The sequence below is a fragment of the Limulus polyphemus genome, unplaced genomic scaffold (genome assembly GCF_000517525.1).
Source record: "Limulus polyphemus unplaced genomic scaffold, Limulus_polyphemus-2.1.2 Scaffold1403, whole genome shotgun sequence".
Taxonomy (NCBI): Eukaryota; Metazoa; Arthropoda; class Merostomata; order Xiphosura; family Limulidae; genus Limulus; species Limulus polyphemus.
The window spans coordinates 125,693-146,898 of NW_013667013.1; the positions used below are offsets into that span (position 1 = coordinate 125,693).

The 21,206-nt window shown below is 31.9% G+C and overlaps 1 protein-coding gene across 1 annotated transcript in view; it reads right to left on the reverse strand.

The window, feature by feature from the left end:
* LOC106463424 (centrosomal protein of 290 kDa-like) overlaps nucleotides 1-21,206 on the reverse strand; it is a 149,136-nt gene that overhangs the window by 119,937 nt on the left and 7,993 nt on the right. Inside the window, exons 3-9 of the mRNA XM_022390915.1 lie at nucleotides 20,188-20,259; nucleotides 11,729-11,866; nucleotides 10,140-10,277; nucleotides 7,375-7,530; nucleotides 6,080-6,193; nucleotides 4,001-4,069; nucleotides 3,018-3,107 (exon numbers count right to left, since the gene is read on the reverse strand). Of these exons, the coding sequence (XP_022246623.1) occupies nucleotides 3,018-3,107; nucleotides 4,001-4,069; nucleotides 6,080-6,193; nucleotides 7,375-7,530; nucleotides 10,140-10,277; nucleotides 11,729-11,866; nucleotides 20,188-20,259 (777 nt within the window). The remainder of the gene's footprint in view (nucleotides 1-3,017; nucleotides 3,108-4,000; nucleotides 4,070-6,079; nucleotides 6,194-7,374; nucleotides 7,531-10,139; nucleotides 10,278-11,728; nucleotides 11,867-20,187; nucleotides 20,260-21,206) is intronic.

Consider the following 21,206-nt stretch of genomic DNA (forward strand, 5'->3'; position numbering starts at 1 on the left):
CTATTACATAGTCGACTGGCAACTTTCTATATTCTCGACACCAATTAGTTATTAACAAAACCTTCTACAATCATCTGCTCTTAACTCTAATTATAACAAAACTTAAAAATAATAAAATATTCACTCACAAATATAAATTAATCATTAATATTTAAACCAAACAGTATTCTATATCATGACACACATATTTCAAAAAATGGAAGAGGTGGGCAGGGCCACATTTGTTGATTCACTAAATATAACAACATCTCAAAAATATAAAAGATCGGAAGTTCTTATCTTATATTCTAGCTTGTCAATAATGGTAATTTGAGTTTCTAATTCATAAGAAACTATAGACTTTGTATTTGACATACCACGTGACACACAAAAATCGATATTTAGGATTTAAAAAAAAATATTTACCTATAAATTAAGAAATTAACTAATGTATAATACTAAAATTTGAATTATAACCTACAATTTGATTTGATACCAAACTTATTGACATACATTCATAAAATAGTAGTTCAATAAAATTTTGAATGTAAGTCTACAAACATGATTACATGCCCTTTGACCCCTGACCATAGGAAGACCCATCTCAATAGAGTTAAGAGAAAAGGTCTCTATGCATATCAGGTATGAAAATAGAGACCTTCTGGTCCAAGGCCAGAAGGTATTCATATGTAATGCATGAGATGAAATCCAGCAAAGATGGCAGTATAACTAACATGCAGACAACCTCCTGTTAGCAATGAGATAGTGTAGGATGCCAAGTGGTGAAAAAATATATCTGATAAGAACAGTTAAATTAAAATAGTGGTTAGACATATAAAGAAGTGATATAAAAAAGATCCAACTTATATAAAAGAAGGTAAGATAAATAAGAATAAATTGTGGAGTACTGATTCCTTTTTTAATGCAGTTGAAACAAACAGCAGCATGATTACTTGTTTGTTTGTTGAATTTCATTTAAAGCTACTTGAGGCTATCTGCACTAATCTTTCCTTAATTTTGAAGTGATAGACAAAAGGAAAGGCAGCTAGTCAACAACATTCACTGCCAATTCTTGAGATACTTGTCACCATCAAATAGTAGAATGGACTATCATATTTTTATGCCCTCATAACCAAAGGAGTGAGAAAATTTGGTGACAGGTTTCAATCCCACAAATGGTAGAGAAAAAATATAACAACATTCACTGCCAATTCTTGAGATTCTTGTCACCATCAAATAGTAGAATGGACTATCATATTTTTTATGCCCTCATAACCAAAAGAGTGAGAAAGTTTGGTGACAGGTTTCAATCCCACAAATGGTAGAGAAAAAATATAACAACATTCACTGCCAATTCTTGAGATCCTTATCACCATCAAATAGTAGAATGGGCTATCATATTTTTTATGCCCTCATAACCAAAAGAGTGAGAAAGTTTGGTGACAGGTTTCAATCCCACAAATGGTAGAGAAAAAATATAGTCGCATCAATGTTGAAGCAAAAGTAGCAGAATACAAGTGGCAGTGGAAAGGCCTAAATGTACAAGAATTAACTACTGTCCATTCAGAGGTAAAAAAAAAGCCATAAATAGAGGTTTTCTTTATGCAGTAACACTGATGTAATTTGTAGTCTACAATTGAATATTAAGAAATTATAATAATGTACTAAAAATTAGAAGAAATGCATAGTGATTTATTCATTATGACTAAACCTGAATCATATATATATACTATGAAAGTGTCAATTACTGTTCATACATAAAAAAATGTTATGATATTAATTTCCAACTAAAGCACTTGAATTTCACAAGGGGGCAAACTAAAATCTATCTCATCACAAAAAGTCAATAGGTACACATTAATTACCAGAATATTACATCCTACCTTCTGAGAAGAAATCATTGCTTAAAAGCATTTGGTCTAGACGGTATTTGTAAAATATCTTAAATCTACAAAACTTTAAATATTGATGATCAAAAATTAGAATTAATCACATGTATGTCAGAAAATATCAAACATAAAATTTTTTTTCCAAATTTACCATTCATATATTTACATGAAATCACTATAAATGAAACACACAAACATTTCAAGATTTACTAGCCACATAAAAATATTTATGGTAATAGCACAAATTTTTAAATAAAAGCATTAAATTGTTTTCATGTTGAAAATCTCTTTTACAGAACATTATGAAGTGTTTATATGTCTGTAGTACCAGAATGCATTAAACATTGTATTCAATTTTGTATATAACCTTAAGCTTTCATATACACAAGCATCAATATCAAGACATCTCATTCAACTTAAATTAAAAATTAAATACATTGTTCACAAAAGTATTATTAATAAAAAAGACTTAACAAAAATACTGTAATTTATAAAATGGTCAATTTTAAGAGTACTACTTCAATATTTTTTTATTCATATTTTTAATTTATCAGTGTAATCATACTCAACCAGCTGTTATAATATCCACAAAACATAGGGAGGGTATGGGCTATTTCAACTATCTTCAGTTCTTGTTTTTGAAAAAAAATCTTGATTTACTAAAACCACAACTTCTGTTATAAAATTACCTGGTTTGTAATAAATGAAAAAAAAAAAACAGTTATGAAGAATGTATCATCACGTTGCTTTGGAAAACCCAATATTTCAGAAATTATAATCAAGGGTTTGTTTTTGTAACCATTACAAATATTTGTGTTCTGTAGGAATGAAACTGATAAAATGCAATCCACAAATATGGTATTATCATTGAAAGAAAATGCTTGGATAAAAAAAAAGTAAAAAGATTTTAAATTTTCTATTCTTCAAAGAAGTCTACATTAAAAAAATATTGAAATAAAGTCAAAACAGAAGATTAGAATACAGACAATCGAGTTACAAGTTTAAAAAATTTTAAATCTCAAGTTGAATAAACAATGCTCATCAATTTTGAAAATTCCACTACACTATTAAATATAAGAGGTTTTGAAACTAAATTGATTCTTTTTTTTTAAAGAAATACACATTAGACAGGAAAAGGCATTTATTTACCTTCCATTCCTCTACTCTCTGACTAACAGTTGCCATAATTTCATCATCTGTTTCTGCTCTAAGTTCATTCTGTTGACGTAGATCTTCTATCTGTTGGAATAATTTAAACAACCATAGTTTTCACAATAATTTACTACAATTCAGTATTCTATAATCCTACTTCACTTATCACTGAATATCTAAAATATTAGTAGATTATATTTTATCCTTCTGTTGCCATTTAGATTGGCTTGTTGAGTGAAAAGTTTCTGTAAGAGGTAATACTGACTTTTTTTTTTGGAGCTGTTAAAGAAAGTTTATAATAAAAATACCAAAAAAACAATACTAATACATTAGTATTTTCATCTTATTTTACAGATCAAAGAGTAAATAGATGAATACCAGAACAAAGAGTTAATCATTTTACTAATGAAGCAAGAGAATTTTATTGCAATAATAATTATAATCACTATTGTTAGAACTACTTGATACATTAGATATTTATCTGTGTCTTCTGCATCATTTCTTAATTTGTTTTGAATTGATTTCCCTTTAGAATTTACATCTCAGTTATTTCCATTTCCTAAAATATTTTGAATTCAGAAAATTAGTGAAAATAACATAAAGCATAATGTGTTATTCAAAAAATACTAGCACAATGTTCAATCATACCCAGTCTAAGCGTAATTGTTACAGTGCTAACAGAATCATCTGGAAATTAAAAAATAAAATATTCAGAAAAAGAAACACTGTAAAAAACATGTACAGCACTTAATTTGATATTAGTTATTGCTAAGACTAAAGGATGGCAGTATTCAACACTTGATAGTCCAGTTAGTAGGAAAACGGGTTTGCAATTTTACTTTGGCTCAGTTTTTGATATTTCAGAAAATTCCAAAATAGCATAATATTTTTAACTGACTAGTTTTACACAAGTCATGAACTCGTTACTTATAGTAAAATACGATATGAGTGTGTAACTCCAGGCTTACAAACTATATTACCTCTGCTAACAGCATCTCCTTTTCCTTACACTGAGATTCAGTAACTGACTCCAATTGCTGAAGAGATTCCTAAATGAAAATTATGTACAGCATATAAACAATATTCACCCCATTCCAAATTTTAGGTAATTTTTTTTTATATCAATACAAATATCAATACAAACAAAACATTGTGAGTTATCGTTCTCTATATGCAAAGGCCAGAACAAAGGTGTTCTGGTAAAATAAAACATTTCTACATTACAATAAAATTGTCACCATGATCAATTTAATGTTATTTAGAACATTTGAACCCTTACTTCTTAAAACTAGCCACATTTAACAAATTTGAATGAATATTAGTATAATAAACTAGTAAGTTGGTTTGCCATAATCTCTGTGATGCAGCTTTCAGACATAAACATTATTTATATGCACATATATTCCTAGTTTTCCTTTACACATTTATACTCATAAACACATACAACACCCAGTTCTATGATAGCGCTGCAGCTCCTTTTCATTGTAATTATTAAAAAAAGTATGTTATTGGTACAATGCTTAACACAAGAAATTTCAGATGTGATTTTACTTAATTCTATTACAAGTCTAATGCAGCTATCTTGCTATAAGCAGTTGTTTAATACTTCATAAATACATTTGAATATGTGTAAAATCACATTTCACTATTAATCTTTTTTTTTTCAACTAGTGATCAATTGTGGGTAACGCTTCATGCATACTGAGATAAAACAATGTTTTGAGAATAATTAATAATACCTAAATGTGAAAGAGATGTAAAACAAAATAAGAAATCACAATGTTTTTCAGTGACCTGTTAAATGTTTTGATAAACATAATAATAAAAAAATAATAATTTAAATTTTATCATCATTATCTGTGTGTTATTAAAAACAAAGCTAAAGAATGGGTTATTTGTGTTGTTCCCACTACAGGTTTTTAGTATTATAAGCCCTTAAAATTACCACTGAGCAAAAAAAGGGCTTACATATATTTTTCTAGGGTTCAATTTCCTCATGTGTTATTAAAAGGTGTAGTTTTTCCAAAAGTTTCTCCAATCTTCTGGTTCAATCCTGAACCGAAAATATATTTCTCATGGTCAGGCAGACAAGCTGTGAATTATTTTTGTTTCAGATTGCCAAGTCAAATTTGGAAACCTTTTGCTATAAAGTCATAAAATGTTTCAATTCATTAATTTCTTTTCCTTCCCATGTGTAGTTAACTCCTTCAATTATCATTCCAATGAAAGCTTTCGAAAGCAATAAAAAACTGCCTTTGTAGTTAGCTGATTAAGCTTCAGTAATCTCATCTCACTTTGATGTGACCTTTGTAGATGTTTATTCCAGTTTTCATATTTTATTGCACCCAACTATCATTGAACTCATGATATCTGTCAAGGTTAATGGTATTTTATCATTCTACTAAAATGATAAATGATTTAAACATTTACTAAGAGATAGAAAAAAATAATAGGAGCACTTCAAAATTTGTTAACTGAAATACTAACCTGTAGATTAATAAGTATTGTTTTAATGCCATTTAAACGTGGTATGTATTAAAATCAAAAGAAATTTACAGACTGAAGTATCACACTAAAATAACAAGATTTTATTAAACCACAAGTTTTACAGCACTTTAAAAGAGCTGAAATGCTTATGGTTTAATAAAACCTTTATATTTCAATATGGTTTTTCCCCATGTAAGTTTTCTTTTAATGTCAACTACTAATTTTGGGTATATTGGTAAATGAATAGTACTCCTTTTTTAAAAATATGTTATGCTTTTTATATGTTACATAATGTACTTGTTATATGTGTTACTGCAATTCTTTATGAAAGAATTTATATTATATAGGTTCAATAAGCATTGCAAGCTTTAAAAATAATGTTGATATAGCATAGAATATAAAATTTTTTTACAAAAAGATATAATAAGCTACATAACATCATAATGCAGTTTCACTTCTTGGCATTGTACACTATAATGTATTCTTATAACCAATAAATTATGTTTAAGAAGAGTAGAAAAACATTGAAAAATTTCTATATCTCAATAAATGCAACAAAAATGCTACAAAACCTTGGTTTTTATGTAATCATTTGTAGTTTTATCCATCTGCTCCACAGCATCTTCCAACTTGCTTCTCAATTCTGTTACTTGTTGGCATAACTTTTTGTTTGCAAGTTCTAATTCCTGTAGAAAAAAAATCCAATTAAACTAATTTATATTTTGTTTTACTTGTGATGAAAATTATTCTTCAATAAAAACTCACGCACTGCTTAAGAAAAAGTATTAATATTTTCTAACAGCATTTCACTGATGCCACATGAATATAACTTAAACGTCTCAATTCTCTGCTTAATTTTACTTCTTGATAACTCAAGTACACTAAAAACTCCTTGACTAGTCCATAAGAATTACATCTGAGAAAACACTACAATATTACAAATTTAAACAAACAATGATGTTATTAATGCATCAACTTTAAAACATGCATTCACTCATCAAATTTCTGCTAGTCTTTTACTTAAGTAAAATATATGATTATTTTCTATGTTCTCATTTTTTTCAAAGTTGTGGAAAACATTTTCTAGAATCATATGAAACATAAATGCTTTACTACATTTTGTATTTACTGAAAAATGTTTATGTCTGCTTTTTTAACAGTTATTTCCCCAAAAGGGGGTGGAAAGCTACCTAGAGGGATCATTTGTTTTAACCACTTGCACCACAATAAAGTAGTGTGTTGTCTGCCAGTCAGTCAGTAGACACTAAAATGATGTCACATAAGAGACTCTTAACACTGCAATTTCTAATGTTGTGACATTAGTAAAATGTGCCCATGCATTGAATCAAGAGAAGAATTATGCACTCTGTAGGCTACAACACAGCACGACATATGAACTTGAAAAGTAAGAAGTATAAATATATGTTACTCTTAATTTTGGTTTTATTTACTCTTGAAACAGAACAGTTTCTGGGACCCTGTAGAAGTACATCTAGTATCTAATTCATTATTAGTGGATAAAATTTTTGTTTTCAACTTTAAACACTTTAAAACTTTTGAAATGTTGAAACTTATTTCAAGTAATTACAGCATGCATGTATGCAAATCATAAAATTAAAACTAACTTCTGCTAAGTATTGTGAAGTAGTTTGTTATTTCTTATTAATAAATAACAACCAAATGTGGAAATTCAAACCATACATCAAGATTTTTTTATCTAAACATGAACTTTTCATCAAAGAACAAATATGCAACAGGTAATTGAACTCAAGTCCATAATAAAAATGTATATATCAAAATGCTTCTTCACAAAGGCTATATTAAACATATTAACAAATATGTGCATTTAATCTAATTCAAAATTTACCTCATTTTCAACCAATAACTGGTGCAGTTGTTGATTTTTCTCACGCATCTTTGAGGTCTCAGCCAACTGTTTCTTTTCCATACTTAGTACAGACTCAGCTTCTAAAGACTCAAGTTGGCATTGGTAAGAACCAAGTTCCTCTTTCAATTGGATTATCTTCAATAAATTAGTTTACAGAAAGGAAAAATACGAGTTAAGAAAATTAGATATTATAAAGAAATTCATAAGAATATTTTTGTAATTTGTTTACATAAAATGAAATATTGAAATTACTTTCAAATAATTACAGAATGCATGATTTAGTTATCTCTGTTGATGGTTTCAGTGTTAACTAAGTGCCAATGGTAAAATAAGTTAACTTTCAGGAAAAGTTTGTTTACTGATTTACTTGGAATGTATAAAAAATAATGAAATTTCCTCTTGCTCTTTTGAAACATTTACTGTGCTGTTTGATACATTAAAGTTTTTTGAGAAAGTACCTTAACTAACTAGGTCTCACCAAACCATACAAAAACAGGATTGCATTTTACCACAGATCACTAACAAAGGCTTCTCCAATGCATCTTTTGCACTATTTTCCTCTAAAAAGCAACATTTTGTTAAAGGATGGAAACTGAATGTAGTAACTGAAAGCCATCATCAATTTTTAAATGTTGTTCACAAAAAGTGCACAAGGATGTTTCCATCAGTGTGAATGCTACATCAACACAAGTTCAAAAACTTCAAGTCTCTAAAGTTAACTTATATGTGGTTTTTAATTATATCGAACTTATAATCAGTATTTACAGAAATAAAAAATATTTCATTTCAAATATGCTTTACTATAGTTTAACAACTGTTTTTATTTTAGAAAGATTACTTAAATTCAGAGGTTTGTTTTAGAAATTTGTATAAGCATATACAATTAAATGGTGATATCATATTCAACTAATAAATATTTTATGTAGAAATCACATAAAATCAATATACACAAATTATTTATGTTTAACAATTAGTTCATGAACAAACAAACACACAACATAACTTAATATAGGTTACTGTTTGACTTTTGAGGTATCTATGCTTTAAGTGCAGTGATAAAAAATGTTCAGCTCATTGAGAAAGAGCTACAGAATTTGACTTCAGTACATTAACTGCTAAATTTTTTATAGCATCTTAAAGAAGCTACAGTCAGTGAAAAAGAAAAAGTAAAGCTAAAAGAAGAGGTATGTAGCATGTATATTCTATAATTCCATTACCATATTAATAGGATGAAATCCTACAGTTATAGAGCTAGCATGATCAAACTTGGCAGGTGACTCAGGGTGACCCTGGGGAATATCCTTATGTATGTGGCTAAGGTCACACTACTAAGGGAATCTAAAATATGCCTGGAAGGCCATCCAAGCATAATGTAGGTCTAGGAGTTGCTGAGTTTGGCATCACATTTTGTGTCCCTAGACCCCTTCAGGGTCCCAGGAATGTGTTGTTTCAAACTGTTTTCATAATTCCACTCACAAGCTTGCAAAACCAAATGTATCACATATGCTCAGGTACCACAGATGAGTGTCCTACTGGGGTTTATTTTCAGGTACTAACACTCTCTTGGGGTAGTTATAGAAGCAGCTGGGGATAATGGAGGAGCCTGATCAGTATATTGAGGCCTCTGTAAATTATGGGGGAGGCTGTTTGAGCCCAGCAGAAAAGTACAGGTATTTTATGCTAGTGCAATATCATGATAAGAATTAAAAGAAAGATATATGAATTCTGTATTTCAATGATAATAGTACTAATTTAATGGACAAATCATGTAGATTAGCTGTCAAATTACTAAATTTAACTTTAATCAGTTAGCTAAAAGTAAGAGTTAATCTTATATTTTAAGTCAGTCTGTAGCAAGTAAGACTAAATATACATCCCTGAGTGCTTGCAAAGTTTGTTGAGGTTTCTGTACAACTACACTGACAAAAATATTTATTTTTCAAAAGGCCTATTACAAAATTTACCTTTTAAAACTCATTTTAGTTTAGCAGTTAACACTTTCATCAATTTTTTCCCGCAAAGTTATAAAAACTATGCATAAACAACAAAATGATTTATCTCCTTAAATACTATGCTTTTGGAAGTCATTGAAACAATTTAAAACAAATATAAGTCCTCCGCAGTAGTTGAATATGCACTTTCAGATATAATTTAAGATGAAATTCATGCAAATTTCTGCCATATCAAAAGTGTTACAGTTTTAAATGAATAATGCACAGTATCTACTCAGTTACTGTTACTCTGAAGCATATCATCATTTCCATTCTTTGACAATGAATTAAATACCAGCATATATATATATATATATCCTAAACATTTATAATGTAAGACATTTAGAGATGGAATAATCTTTCTTAAATGTATATGACTAAAATATAATATTGTGACAGTTTACGATCTACTTCAACACAGATGTATATAATTCATGATTGCCGATATAACACTTGTAAATGATCTTTTCTTATTTCTCTAGATGTAGATAAAACCTTAAATCTATGGCATTAGGTGTTACAACAACAAATGACATGGAATATAAAATTCTAAATAACAAGTAAGCCTGTTGTTACACTACAACTCTGATCTTTAGAAACAAAAATACACATTAGTTCAATGTAACAGAACATATAATTAGTATAATTATATAATTAAAAGAGTTGGCATTCAGTATTTTGAATAATGCAATGAGGATGTACTGAAAATAATGTGTTGTTATTTGAAAACAATAAGATTGGATCATAAAATACCTTTTCAGAGAGATCCTTTTCATTTTCAAGTTCTTTTTCTTTTATTTGAAGTTGTTCTTGCAGCAATTCCACATGATTCTCCAATTCTAAAAGTTCTCTTTTAAGTTGAGCTGAATCTCCTTGTTGACCATTAATACGCTTTTGAACAAAAAATAATTTATCAAAGTAAAGAACAATGTTTAATTTGAAAAAGTGTTTACTGTGATGGAATTTCAATGAATTAAGTATAAGGCGTTAAAGCTGTTCTAGAAAGAAGAAAAAAAAACACTCATAAAAGTATATATGTATATATGTATATGTGTGTGTGTGTGTGTATGTGTTCAGTAAGCTTGTGCTGGGTTATTAAAAGTTAATTCACCTATTCTAACATCTACAACTCAAAACCTAGCCACCAAAGACTGACAGTATATAGCAGTTGAGCAAATGACACAATACCAATAGTGATTCCAGTGCCAAATTTTAACTACCGCTCTATGTATGGCCAAAACACTGGAGGTAAGAAACAGACATTCTCTTCCCTTATCAACTATGTTTATTCAGATTTATTTTCTTTTTTAGTTTAAAAATTAACATTTACTTGTTCACATAGTTTTCAAACATTTCCATACTGAGTGCATTAGCACTTGTGTTCACATGCAATGTGAAGAAAACTCTTAAACTGAGTTGACTTCATTATTGCATTATTCACACAATGTTAGAGGTAATTTCCCTTTAGCACTTCTACATGTTTGTGGTGTTAAAGACCTCCTTTAGGTTTGTCTTAATGGATTTTATGGTTTCATCAGTTATGTGAAATTGTAGAAATAGAAGAGAATTAGCCAGAGTTTAAATATTATTCTTTTGACAGGGTTAATTCAGTAAGAGTGCAACTGCTTTTCATCCAGTGTACACATCCACCAGTGATCATCTTGTCCTGGCACCAAACGTTTTTGCTTTTTTGAAGTTTTACTGTGCATTCTCTTTCTATGATTACATTGCTAAAAACCAGCAAGTGAGAGTGGCTGTGGTAATCAATTCACATACAATGTACATAAAAATTTGTATAATTAGTAACAATTATCTAATCAATGTTGGTGTTACTTACCTTTGTAAACACAGTTTACTGTACTTTGTGTTATCTTACTAAAACATGAAGCATGTATACATTTTGGATATCTGTAGAGCAAGGAACAGTTGAATTAAAACAGAATTTAACAGTCAGATGTAAATGCATAAAAATGCTGTTAACACGTACAGAAGAGTATATACGAGTTTAAACATTTTTTTTTTACAACCAATATAATGAAGTAAGATACTACTAGTAATTCTTTATAAGTTGTGATTTGCATAAATTACATTCTGTAATCTTTACTTAAAATTTATAAACATATTTTGAAGAAAACTTAAACTGACATGGAACTTTTACTTGACATAAATAGGAACTTAGATGAACAATTTCATCATAATATTATCTTTAAGGAGAGTACAACTGCAAAATGTAAATTTATTTTTGTAAGTTGAGAAAATATCAGTAAAGATTATGATAAACAGAGTAGGTATGCAAAATTATAAAATTTTTTTAATTCTTAGTAAATATTCATTTTGCTAACCTTAAATGTTCTTAATTCACGTTGGAGCTCATCAACTTGGTTTTGTAGCTGTTCCTCTCTCTGAGCTATTTTGATGCCTTTGCTTTCGGCTATTTCCTCAAGTTCTGCTAGAGCAACATCTGCCATGGTCCCTTTGTACTAGACATTGAAAAATATATCATTACTGTCAGCCCAGTCATTCTGACTTTTACAAGTCTAGATGTAAAAATAATAAAAGGGAAAAGCAATATTTTTAAGGAAAACAAAAACATTCCTTACAATTGTCCAACTACAAGTAAAAATGTTATTTTAGTAACAGTACTTTTCCATACCAAGTTTCACGTGAAGAAAAAAAAAATTACATTTCTCTTTCATAATTAAAAACAATGAAGTATAAATGTTTCCCGTATCTTCTATATGAATAAAAAGTTAAACATAAAAGTGTCCATACAAGATGAATTAGAAGTCTATGCCTATAGCAGTTATTTTGGTGTAAAGTTCATAGTTTAGAGAAAAACTATTAATCACCAAGAGTGTTTGAATATTAGCAATCCTCCTTCACCCCGCTCAAGGTTAAAGATTAGAAGTTCATAAAGTGGTCATTGTTCTAACGGGCCAGGTGGGAAAAGGAATGAATTAAAAAACATTATATATATATATATCCACACACACACATACATTTATATACATATATACACACACACACACACACATATACATATATACACACATGCACTGGCGGTAATATTGAGGCAATAGGGTAGAAGTGAAGGCGAATGGGTAGTAAAGGCAGGTTGTTACTGCAGAAGAAACAAGTCGAGAACGATTGTTGACAAAGATTTGAAACAAGCCAAAGCAAATGGGCCTTTACAGGGCCTGGCTGGAATCAGTGGACCCAAATGCCATGGCTGGGATCTATAGATCCAATGCCTAAGAGTAGCGGTGTGGGTGGAAACGGGAGTGCTCCAAGAAAACCCTCTTTCACTAGCCGGGACCCTAAAAAGACCAGCTAGTGATGACTTAGAAGATATTTAATCTGTGAATAAATACTCCATAAATCTGATTTTTTTCTTGATAAAATGAAATTAAACATAAAAGTTCTGATTTTATGAAAAATTATAATCAAGAGAAACTAATCTTATTATGTGAAATCATGGTTTAACAAGACTCTTCTAATGGCAACGCTATAATGAAGAATCAATCTTATCACGAGAAAACATGGTTTACCATGACTTTAAGACTATCATTCAAGGAAATGAGAATTTGATTATTTATATCATAAGCATAAGAGGTGTGGTCCATATAAAATAATGATAATGTAAGCCTTTTTTCACAACCATTGTAAAATTATGAATACTAGAGACAATTAGTGTACATCTGATGCTATTAACTTCATTCCAGACATCACATGTCCACTAAGGGTGGAAACATAGGAGGGACATCATAAATTTAATGAAGGGGTCCCTGGTGTAGAGTGGCTAGGGCACAGAGAACAGTAAGGGGGAATTCAACCTTAACTAACACCAACAGAAGTGTGATAGGAATATCTGGTCCTTGGTAGGAATAGGGTCCTCTACTTTCAGCTTGGACATGGGAACTGGAAGGGAAGAAGATCATGTGTGCATGTCCAACATAACCAACACCAGTACCCCCCAGCAACTGACATCAGGACGATGGTAGGAAGGCAGACAGCAATGTGGTAGTTCAACTCCAGTGCAGAACCAAGCAACATTTGGAATTAATAGTCCAGTTCATGGTAAAATGAAGGTACTTGGACCACTGACATCTGAGGACTTTGTGGCTAGTCCAGTTCCAACCAACACCAGTACCCTACAGGAACTAACATCCGAACGACAGTAGGAAGGAGAGTGCCCAACTGGAGGGGTAAACTGCATTTTGGAGAGAATCATCTAATCCATAACCAAGCGGTATCTGGAATAATTCATCAGGTCCATGGTAGGACAAGTGGCTATACACCATCATCACCAGAAGAACATCGCTGCCCTACTCTCAACTGAGTGGAAATTAACACACTCAGGAGGAAGCCTCCATGGTTCACCACCCCAGTGGCTAGGAGCTGGTAAGTGGTAAAGAGTCCTGTACTCTACTGGAATGAGGGGGGGAAGTAATACGTTGGAGAGTCTGGAGGAATGCAGCATCGGAGAGAGGGCAATGGGTGACAGTGAAACCCTATTTTGAAAAGCAGTCTGTTCTTGATTCAATCAAACAAAAGAGCAGCAGGGATGGGCAGCAAAGTGGTCTTGCAGAACACCCATTTCTATAGTGGGCATTACTGACCTGAATGGTCGTACAGTGAGGGTTTAAAAAATAAGTATACCTTGTCAGGCAACACTCACCACTGAGCAGGATCCATGTATGCAAGAAATGCACGTCAAGAAGAAAATACGAAAAATAACACCTGCCCACCCATAGAGAAACCATGGAGATCATGGTGGCAATGGAAGGTAGACAGTAACTTGCAGAACAGGAAATGGCCATACAATGAAGAAAATGTCAAATAAATGTATGGGGAGTATTCCACATGCTAGCAAAAGCTATACCCTCCAATGTACAATAGAATTGAGCAGCCAGGGGGATGTTAAGGTGATGGATTGGATGGGAGGAGACTTGAAAAGATGACCATCATTGGGAGACAGAGAAAAATAAGCCAGGTGAATAAGCTGGCAAATCTAACCCATAAGTGTATCAGGAGATGTATTACAGGAAAGGAAATGGTACCACTGAGCAAATGGGAACCACAGAAGGGAGCAGTGCTAGCCATGTAACAGTGAAAACAGGATCTAAGAGAACCTAACAGAAAGTGGCTGACAAGGCTATGTCGATAAACAGCAATTGTGGATACCCAAAGCCCTTTGTTGAAAAACCAGATAAGAAAGGAAGGCAAGTGCGAGATGGAGGAAAGCCAAGACGAGAATACCAATGATGGCAGACATACCACTTATACTGGTAAACTGAAACAGAGGAAGGGTGAACAGAATAGAAATCAGGAAAGCAAACCTGAAGGTGGAAAGAAAGAGACCTCAACAGAGTGCCCCCTTGCTGAGTGATGTATCAAAGACAAATGCTGAGTAGTCAGAATGGATCATAACCAACTAGTTCCAGAGAGATGAAAGGAAGTGAACAAAGCCTGATGGATAGTGAGAAATTCCAATAGATTGATATGCAGAGATGACTCTGCAATAAACCAATGTCCCAAAATTTCCTGCATGTTCAGATACGCACCCCAACCTGAATGAGAAGTATCCGTGAAGATGTGAACCTCCAGATGAGGAGGAGAAAGAGGAACACCAGCTGTGGTGTTGTCTCTATTCAACTACCAGGTGAAGTCCACAAGAAGGGAAGGACAGAGATGGATAGAAGCATCCAAGGAATCCCAAACGAGGTTTCACTGATCTTATAAAGCCCATTGAAGAAATTGCATGTGGGCTTGACCAAGGTGAAGGAGGGCCTCCAAAGATGCCTACATCCCCTAAAGAAATAGAACCTCCTGTAAGGTTGGAGAAGGAGAGGAGGAAATGGTCCAAACCAGAATCTCGATATGTCACCAGTGAAGAGGAGAAGGGAAGGCTTAGCTGAGATGGGAATTGAAAAATACCCAGAGGTGAACAAGCTATTGAGTTGGGAGATGGGAGTGTGGAGGTATGCATCTACGACATCCAACTGCATACAACAAAGACAAGGAGTGAAAGCCCAGCAAAAAGATAAGTAGGACTCCATGGTGAATCCAGGAAGGTTTAGGAAGCAGTTCAAGGAAGAGAGGTCAAGGATTGGTACCAGTCCCCAAACTTCGTGGGGGCTACAAACAAATGGGAATAGCAACCATGCTGCAAAGGATCCCCTGTTTATAGCACCCTTGTGAAGAATATCAAGAACCACCTCAGAAAAATGCTGGATGGAAAGGGGATCTCGAGAAGGGGGGGATGAGGGGACAGGGAGGAGGGGAACTGAAATGAAACATGAGCCCTTCAGAAATAACCCTCAGAACCTAAGGGTGTGTGGTGAAGGAATCACAAACTATGGTAAAGCACAACAGCATGGCCTCCACTGGCCCTTCCCCCCCAACACACACATAGTCACCAAGATTACTGGGGGGTGTCAAAGTCATTGATGAACAAACTGGCAGTTAAACTCAGACCCATGTAGCAAGCACTGGTAAGGGAGAGGAATGAGACCTGTGAACTGGTTCAGAGGAAGGTTGAGACAAACAGGAAGCCAATGAGGAAAGGAAACAAAGGAAGGAAGATAAGGTGATGAAGATATAGGAAAATGTTACCAAAGTATTGGGATCTGAACCCCACAGAGGCCTAAGAAAATCTAATAGCTGGGAGTCCAAAAAACAACACAGACGTATGGGATGCCATATGATGTGAGGGTTGAGGCATACTGGTTCCTAAATGTAATTGATCCACAAACCTATTGGCATGAACCCCAATATCCAGCAAAGGGGAGGAAAACAAGATATTGGCTCAAAGGTGTCTTACTCAGAAGGGAAGAGGAAGACAGAGACAAAATGTAACAAACCTGGTTTATTAGCTCCAGAAAAGGAGGAGGAGGCCTGGGTGCCACCACTGCAGCTAAACATGACCATTTGACACAGGAAGGAGAAGGAAACTGACTGTCAAAATTCACTTTCTCATGTTCAGGTACCCCTGAACAAGGCATGAGAAGAGAAACCGCAAGCGAATCAGAAGTCCACATGAAGTTAGCCAACTCCCGGTGAACCAGGGCTGTAACATCTCCCACCAACAATTGTGGATACAAAGCCATGGTATTCAATTTTTTCTTTTAGTAAGAGTAACCACAGGAGGAACAGCAATGGTAGTAATTGTAATGTGAAACTCAGAACCCATTTCAATGAAGAGTGGAAGTAGAAAAGTCCAAACAGGAAGCTCCAAAAAATTGTGTATTGAAACAAAAGACAAGTAATGCTAATGTGTACTAACCAAAATTTCAGAACAAAAGCATGGAATATGTAAATAAAACTTAAGTTCCCGTAAAAAAAACACAAGTAACTGATTAAAAATTCCGTAAAGTGCAAGAATGAAAAACATGACTTAACACCACGAGTGCTAATTGAGAAGTGATTTTGGGCTAACCTGCATAGAGGGAATCAGCTGTGCTGGGAGTTGTGTTGTGCTTCTATTGGTGGAGAGTTGTTGCATGCTCATTTGCATGCTATCATGCAGATGCCTCATGTGAAAACATGTGAGGGTAGGTGGGAATATCAAGGGTAGTGGCGAGGAAAAATTTATGCATATAAAGGGCAGTACAAGTCAGGAAAAGCTATTCTGTTAGCAGAAGTAGGATACCTTATTGAAAATTGCAATTTTCAGTAGTGGCAGTATAGAATTTGTTATCCAATGTGAATAAATATCTTTCATATATCAGAAACAAAAAGCTTTTGAACCAGGCTGGACCAGACTTGTTTAGGAAAATAAAGACAAATATAGTTTAATGTGTCTTTTATGGCTTTCTATTAAAGAAACATTATTAAAACAGCCAAACTGTTTTTACTGGCATAAAATATTTCTTATAAGTTTACAGCCTTACTATTATGATACAGCACTACTGGTCACAGTGACCATTTACTAAATATTTTACTAGTCACCATATAAAACAAAACAGTGACACCTGTTTACTAATAAACCATTAAGCATACATGTATTTAAAAGAGGAAAAAATCCTTTAAAGTAGCAGCATTTTTAATTAACCACCTGTTTACGGTTTCTGTCAAATTGACCAACCCTCTATCTGTGAAGCTATACTCACTAATGTTTATTATAATTTTGAATTTATGATGTGTCTTAAGAAAATTAGGCAAGCTTTTAGTAAATATTACAAGTCTATTGTACATAAAAATCAATTTGTTTAATAAAGTATTTTTACTAAAGATTTGTCTATCAGTTTCTGAAGCTTCTACTGAGTCATTCTGAGTGAAAGATGATTTTTATGCTAAGAATAAAAATACTTCTCTTTCATCTTGTAGTTTTCATATTTCATTTACATAATCTCTAGATCTTACTAATGAATATCAAAACTTTTTTACATCTATCTTTTCCCAATTCTATGGTTTTATTGCTGTAATCCTCATGTCAAAAGCAATAAATCACAGTAGGAGCCCATGAAATGCTTTCAGTAAAGTTGAGTGTCATGTTTCACAAAGCATTCCAGCTCATGAAATTTTAGACATTATATTTTACCGAAGTTTTGTTAGCTCAGCTGAGAAGTTTCAAAATTTCATATTTTAGTTATTATCGTTAGAAAGTATATAACAATCAATAAAATATAAAGATAAATATTTGTAGTACTTACTGTGTACTTGAGATATTTTGCACTCAAGTAAAATTGCATACATTCTTCCATAACCTTTATTCGGCCTCACAAGTTTGGGTGTCCAAAATTCATGTAGCTTTCAAATATGTATTTTAGAAAACAAAAGATCTATTACTCACTAGAATAGAATGTCCCAAGATTACCATAATTTATTTGGCTTTCTAGGTAAGCTATAAACGGTTTAAAAAATTCCTTTAGCATTTGGAGTACCAAAATATGATCACCACATACCAAGCAATTCTGCTGATTAACAGTTTATGGTGAAAAATTAAGTGACTTGTAAGATTTATGTAGGGCAGTATCTACTCTTTCTATTGGTTATACACATGACCTTATGGCACCCAGATTGGTTATCAGAGAGAAGTAACATCAGCCTTGTCTCATTTCTTTACAAAAATAAAACTAGTGGGTGAAATTGTTTGAAACTTGACAAAAATGTTTCTAAAAGTATATTGTTTCAGAAAATATTAAAATTAAATATTATTTTTTTTACCATTTCTAATAAAAATTCATTATTTCACGTAGTTATTTGCACTCGGACTCTGAATAGTTCACCTGCAAGGTGATTTTTAAATAAAATGTAAAAATACTATTTTTAATCTTACAGTTTTCACATTTTATTAGCATAATCTCTAGAACCTCATATATGAATATCAAAAGATTTTTAATTCAAGTAAGTGTTTATATTTTATTTTCCATTTTCTATACTATATCACTAAGTATCTATTCTCATCAACATACAGTACAATGAAATGTTTAACATTAACAAATGAGAATATATATATATACCTTTCAACTCTTCATAGAAATCCCCTAGAAATAGTCTTGTTTTTCTTATATGCATAATTTCATGTCTTTATCTTTTCACTTACACTTTATTTTCAATTTTTAGTTCTCTTTTCAAATTCTTTGTCTTTTGTCATTTATGCCATGGGGCTTTATCATGTTATTTCAGTAGACTCCCAACAGAGAGAAGCATTGGCTGAACAAGATGGCACTTATACATGCCGTCAAGGGTTGGAAAATTTATATTTGTTTCCCAGAGAATGCAGTTGCAGATTTTGTATCTCATGTGTCAAACACATGTACATTAGCATCTAGATACTAATGTACATTTCCAGCTTATGTGGCTAAGATTGAACCACTGCTAACGTTGAGATTTTTCATAGCATGTGGATCACGTGACATGAAAACTGCAGTTTAAGTATTTTTTAAAACATTTCTTTTGAAACAATGGGATTGAAACTTAAATAACACAAAAATTCAAATTATAGCATACATCATAATGTTAATTTAATTGATATATATTGATAGTAAAGTGGTTTAATTAAATTTGGAATGTAACACAGTACAATATGCAGAGAGGAATTTAAAAATGGTGCTGGGCACCATAGGAATAAAGTAGATCAGAGAGAGAGAAAGGAGGCTTCTCTAGTGGATTTGACAAATTTATTGATATCTCAGCAAATCAAGAAAGTAGGAAGTTCAAGTTATAGATTCTTGCTTGCAATTATGTATAATTTGTGTTTTTAATTGGTTAGAAACTGTAGCAGCCTATTTTTGAAGTAGAGAAATTATAACTCAGACAAAATACCACAAAGTAAAATGAAGATTGAAATTTTTCTAAATATCTATTTTTCAGATTAAGATTGACTTAATATGCTCTCAATTAGCATTTGAAACAGTCTCTGACTGGTGTTTACTGGTTAGTAGAAACACTGGCTTATTTTTCTGTAACATGAATGCTTCTTAGCACTGGTATCAACATGGGTGAAGTTTATATTATTTGAAAATTAACCTCATTTTCTTATAACTTTCATTTATGAGTCATCAATAAAACATGTGCTCAGTCATTCTCTTACTAGACCATACATATTTATACAATTTGTTACTCCTAATGATTCACACAATACACTGCTAAAACCCTACACCTTTTACAAACATGTTTATCAAAAAACTTGAAAGATTTTGCATTCTGCAATTCAAATAATTCCAAAGGTTATCAGCTTGACTTAAGTGAAAGAACATAAATATATATTTAAAATCTCAATATATGGCACATAGATTTAAGTAAATAAAAATGTGTGTTTTTTTTTTACATAAGTAGCAATAAACATAGGGTTTACCTTCAGAATACTTCTAGTAACTAGAAACAGTGTATACAGTTTCAAAGCATCAACATTCCCTCCAGGATCGAACTAAAATCATAAAAAAAAGGCTTGTAACTTTTCATAATAACTCGTAATATTTTTTTGTTTGATACAATTTATCCTTTAATAATTCATACTTATTCACTGATAAAGTATTTGAAACTGTCTAATTTTAACAATTTTCATTACTACTTTCATTAATTTAGAATTTTCTAACCTTTTCAAGTGAATGAAAAATCTGTAAACAAAACTGAAAATTGCAATGGTTTTGAACCTATCTTTAACACCAATTTTTAAACTTCTTCAGAATAAAATATATTTATGATAACCAAATACTACTGCTAAACTAGAAAATTCTTATACTACAGTGTTTAAAACATTGGTCAGTTTAAACAATTTAAAAACCAAATCTGCAAATAAAGCAAATGAAGTTAAGAATTTCACTAATCAGTAATTTTCAAATGGAAATGTCAATTGAAATGTTCTAGAGAAATCAGTTATAACAGAAATACAGTTAAAAGTGAATTAAAAAAACCACTAAAACTTTTATGTATTGACCCTATAAATATAAAGAGTACAACATGAAAATATCTAATCAACATACTGATTATCATATGATGGTGCACATGTTGTAAAAATGAAGGACAGTATCATGATCATAGAATATGAAGTTACAAGTCATAAAACAGTTTCTTTTCAATATATATATTGAAGTCAAGTAGACCAAACAGGCTCAACAGTGTAAACTAGTGGTTTCAAACCTTTTCCACTTTACAAACAGGCAAAACCTTTGTAAATGACTTACTGACTATTATTAGCATTTAAGCCTACAGTGTTGTTTCCTAATTTAGCTTCTTTGTGAAACTGTGAAGTGAAAGATATAAGACTCACTTATTTTACAATGAGGTAAGAAGGAGAGAACACTTTTCACCCATTCTTAACATGTGTACAAGTTATAAATTTCACAACATTTTTTCTCTTTATCTTTTCCAGTG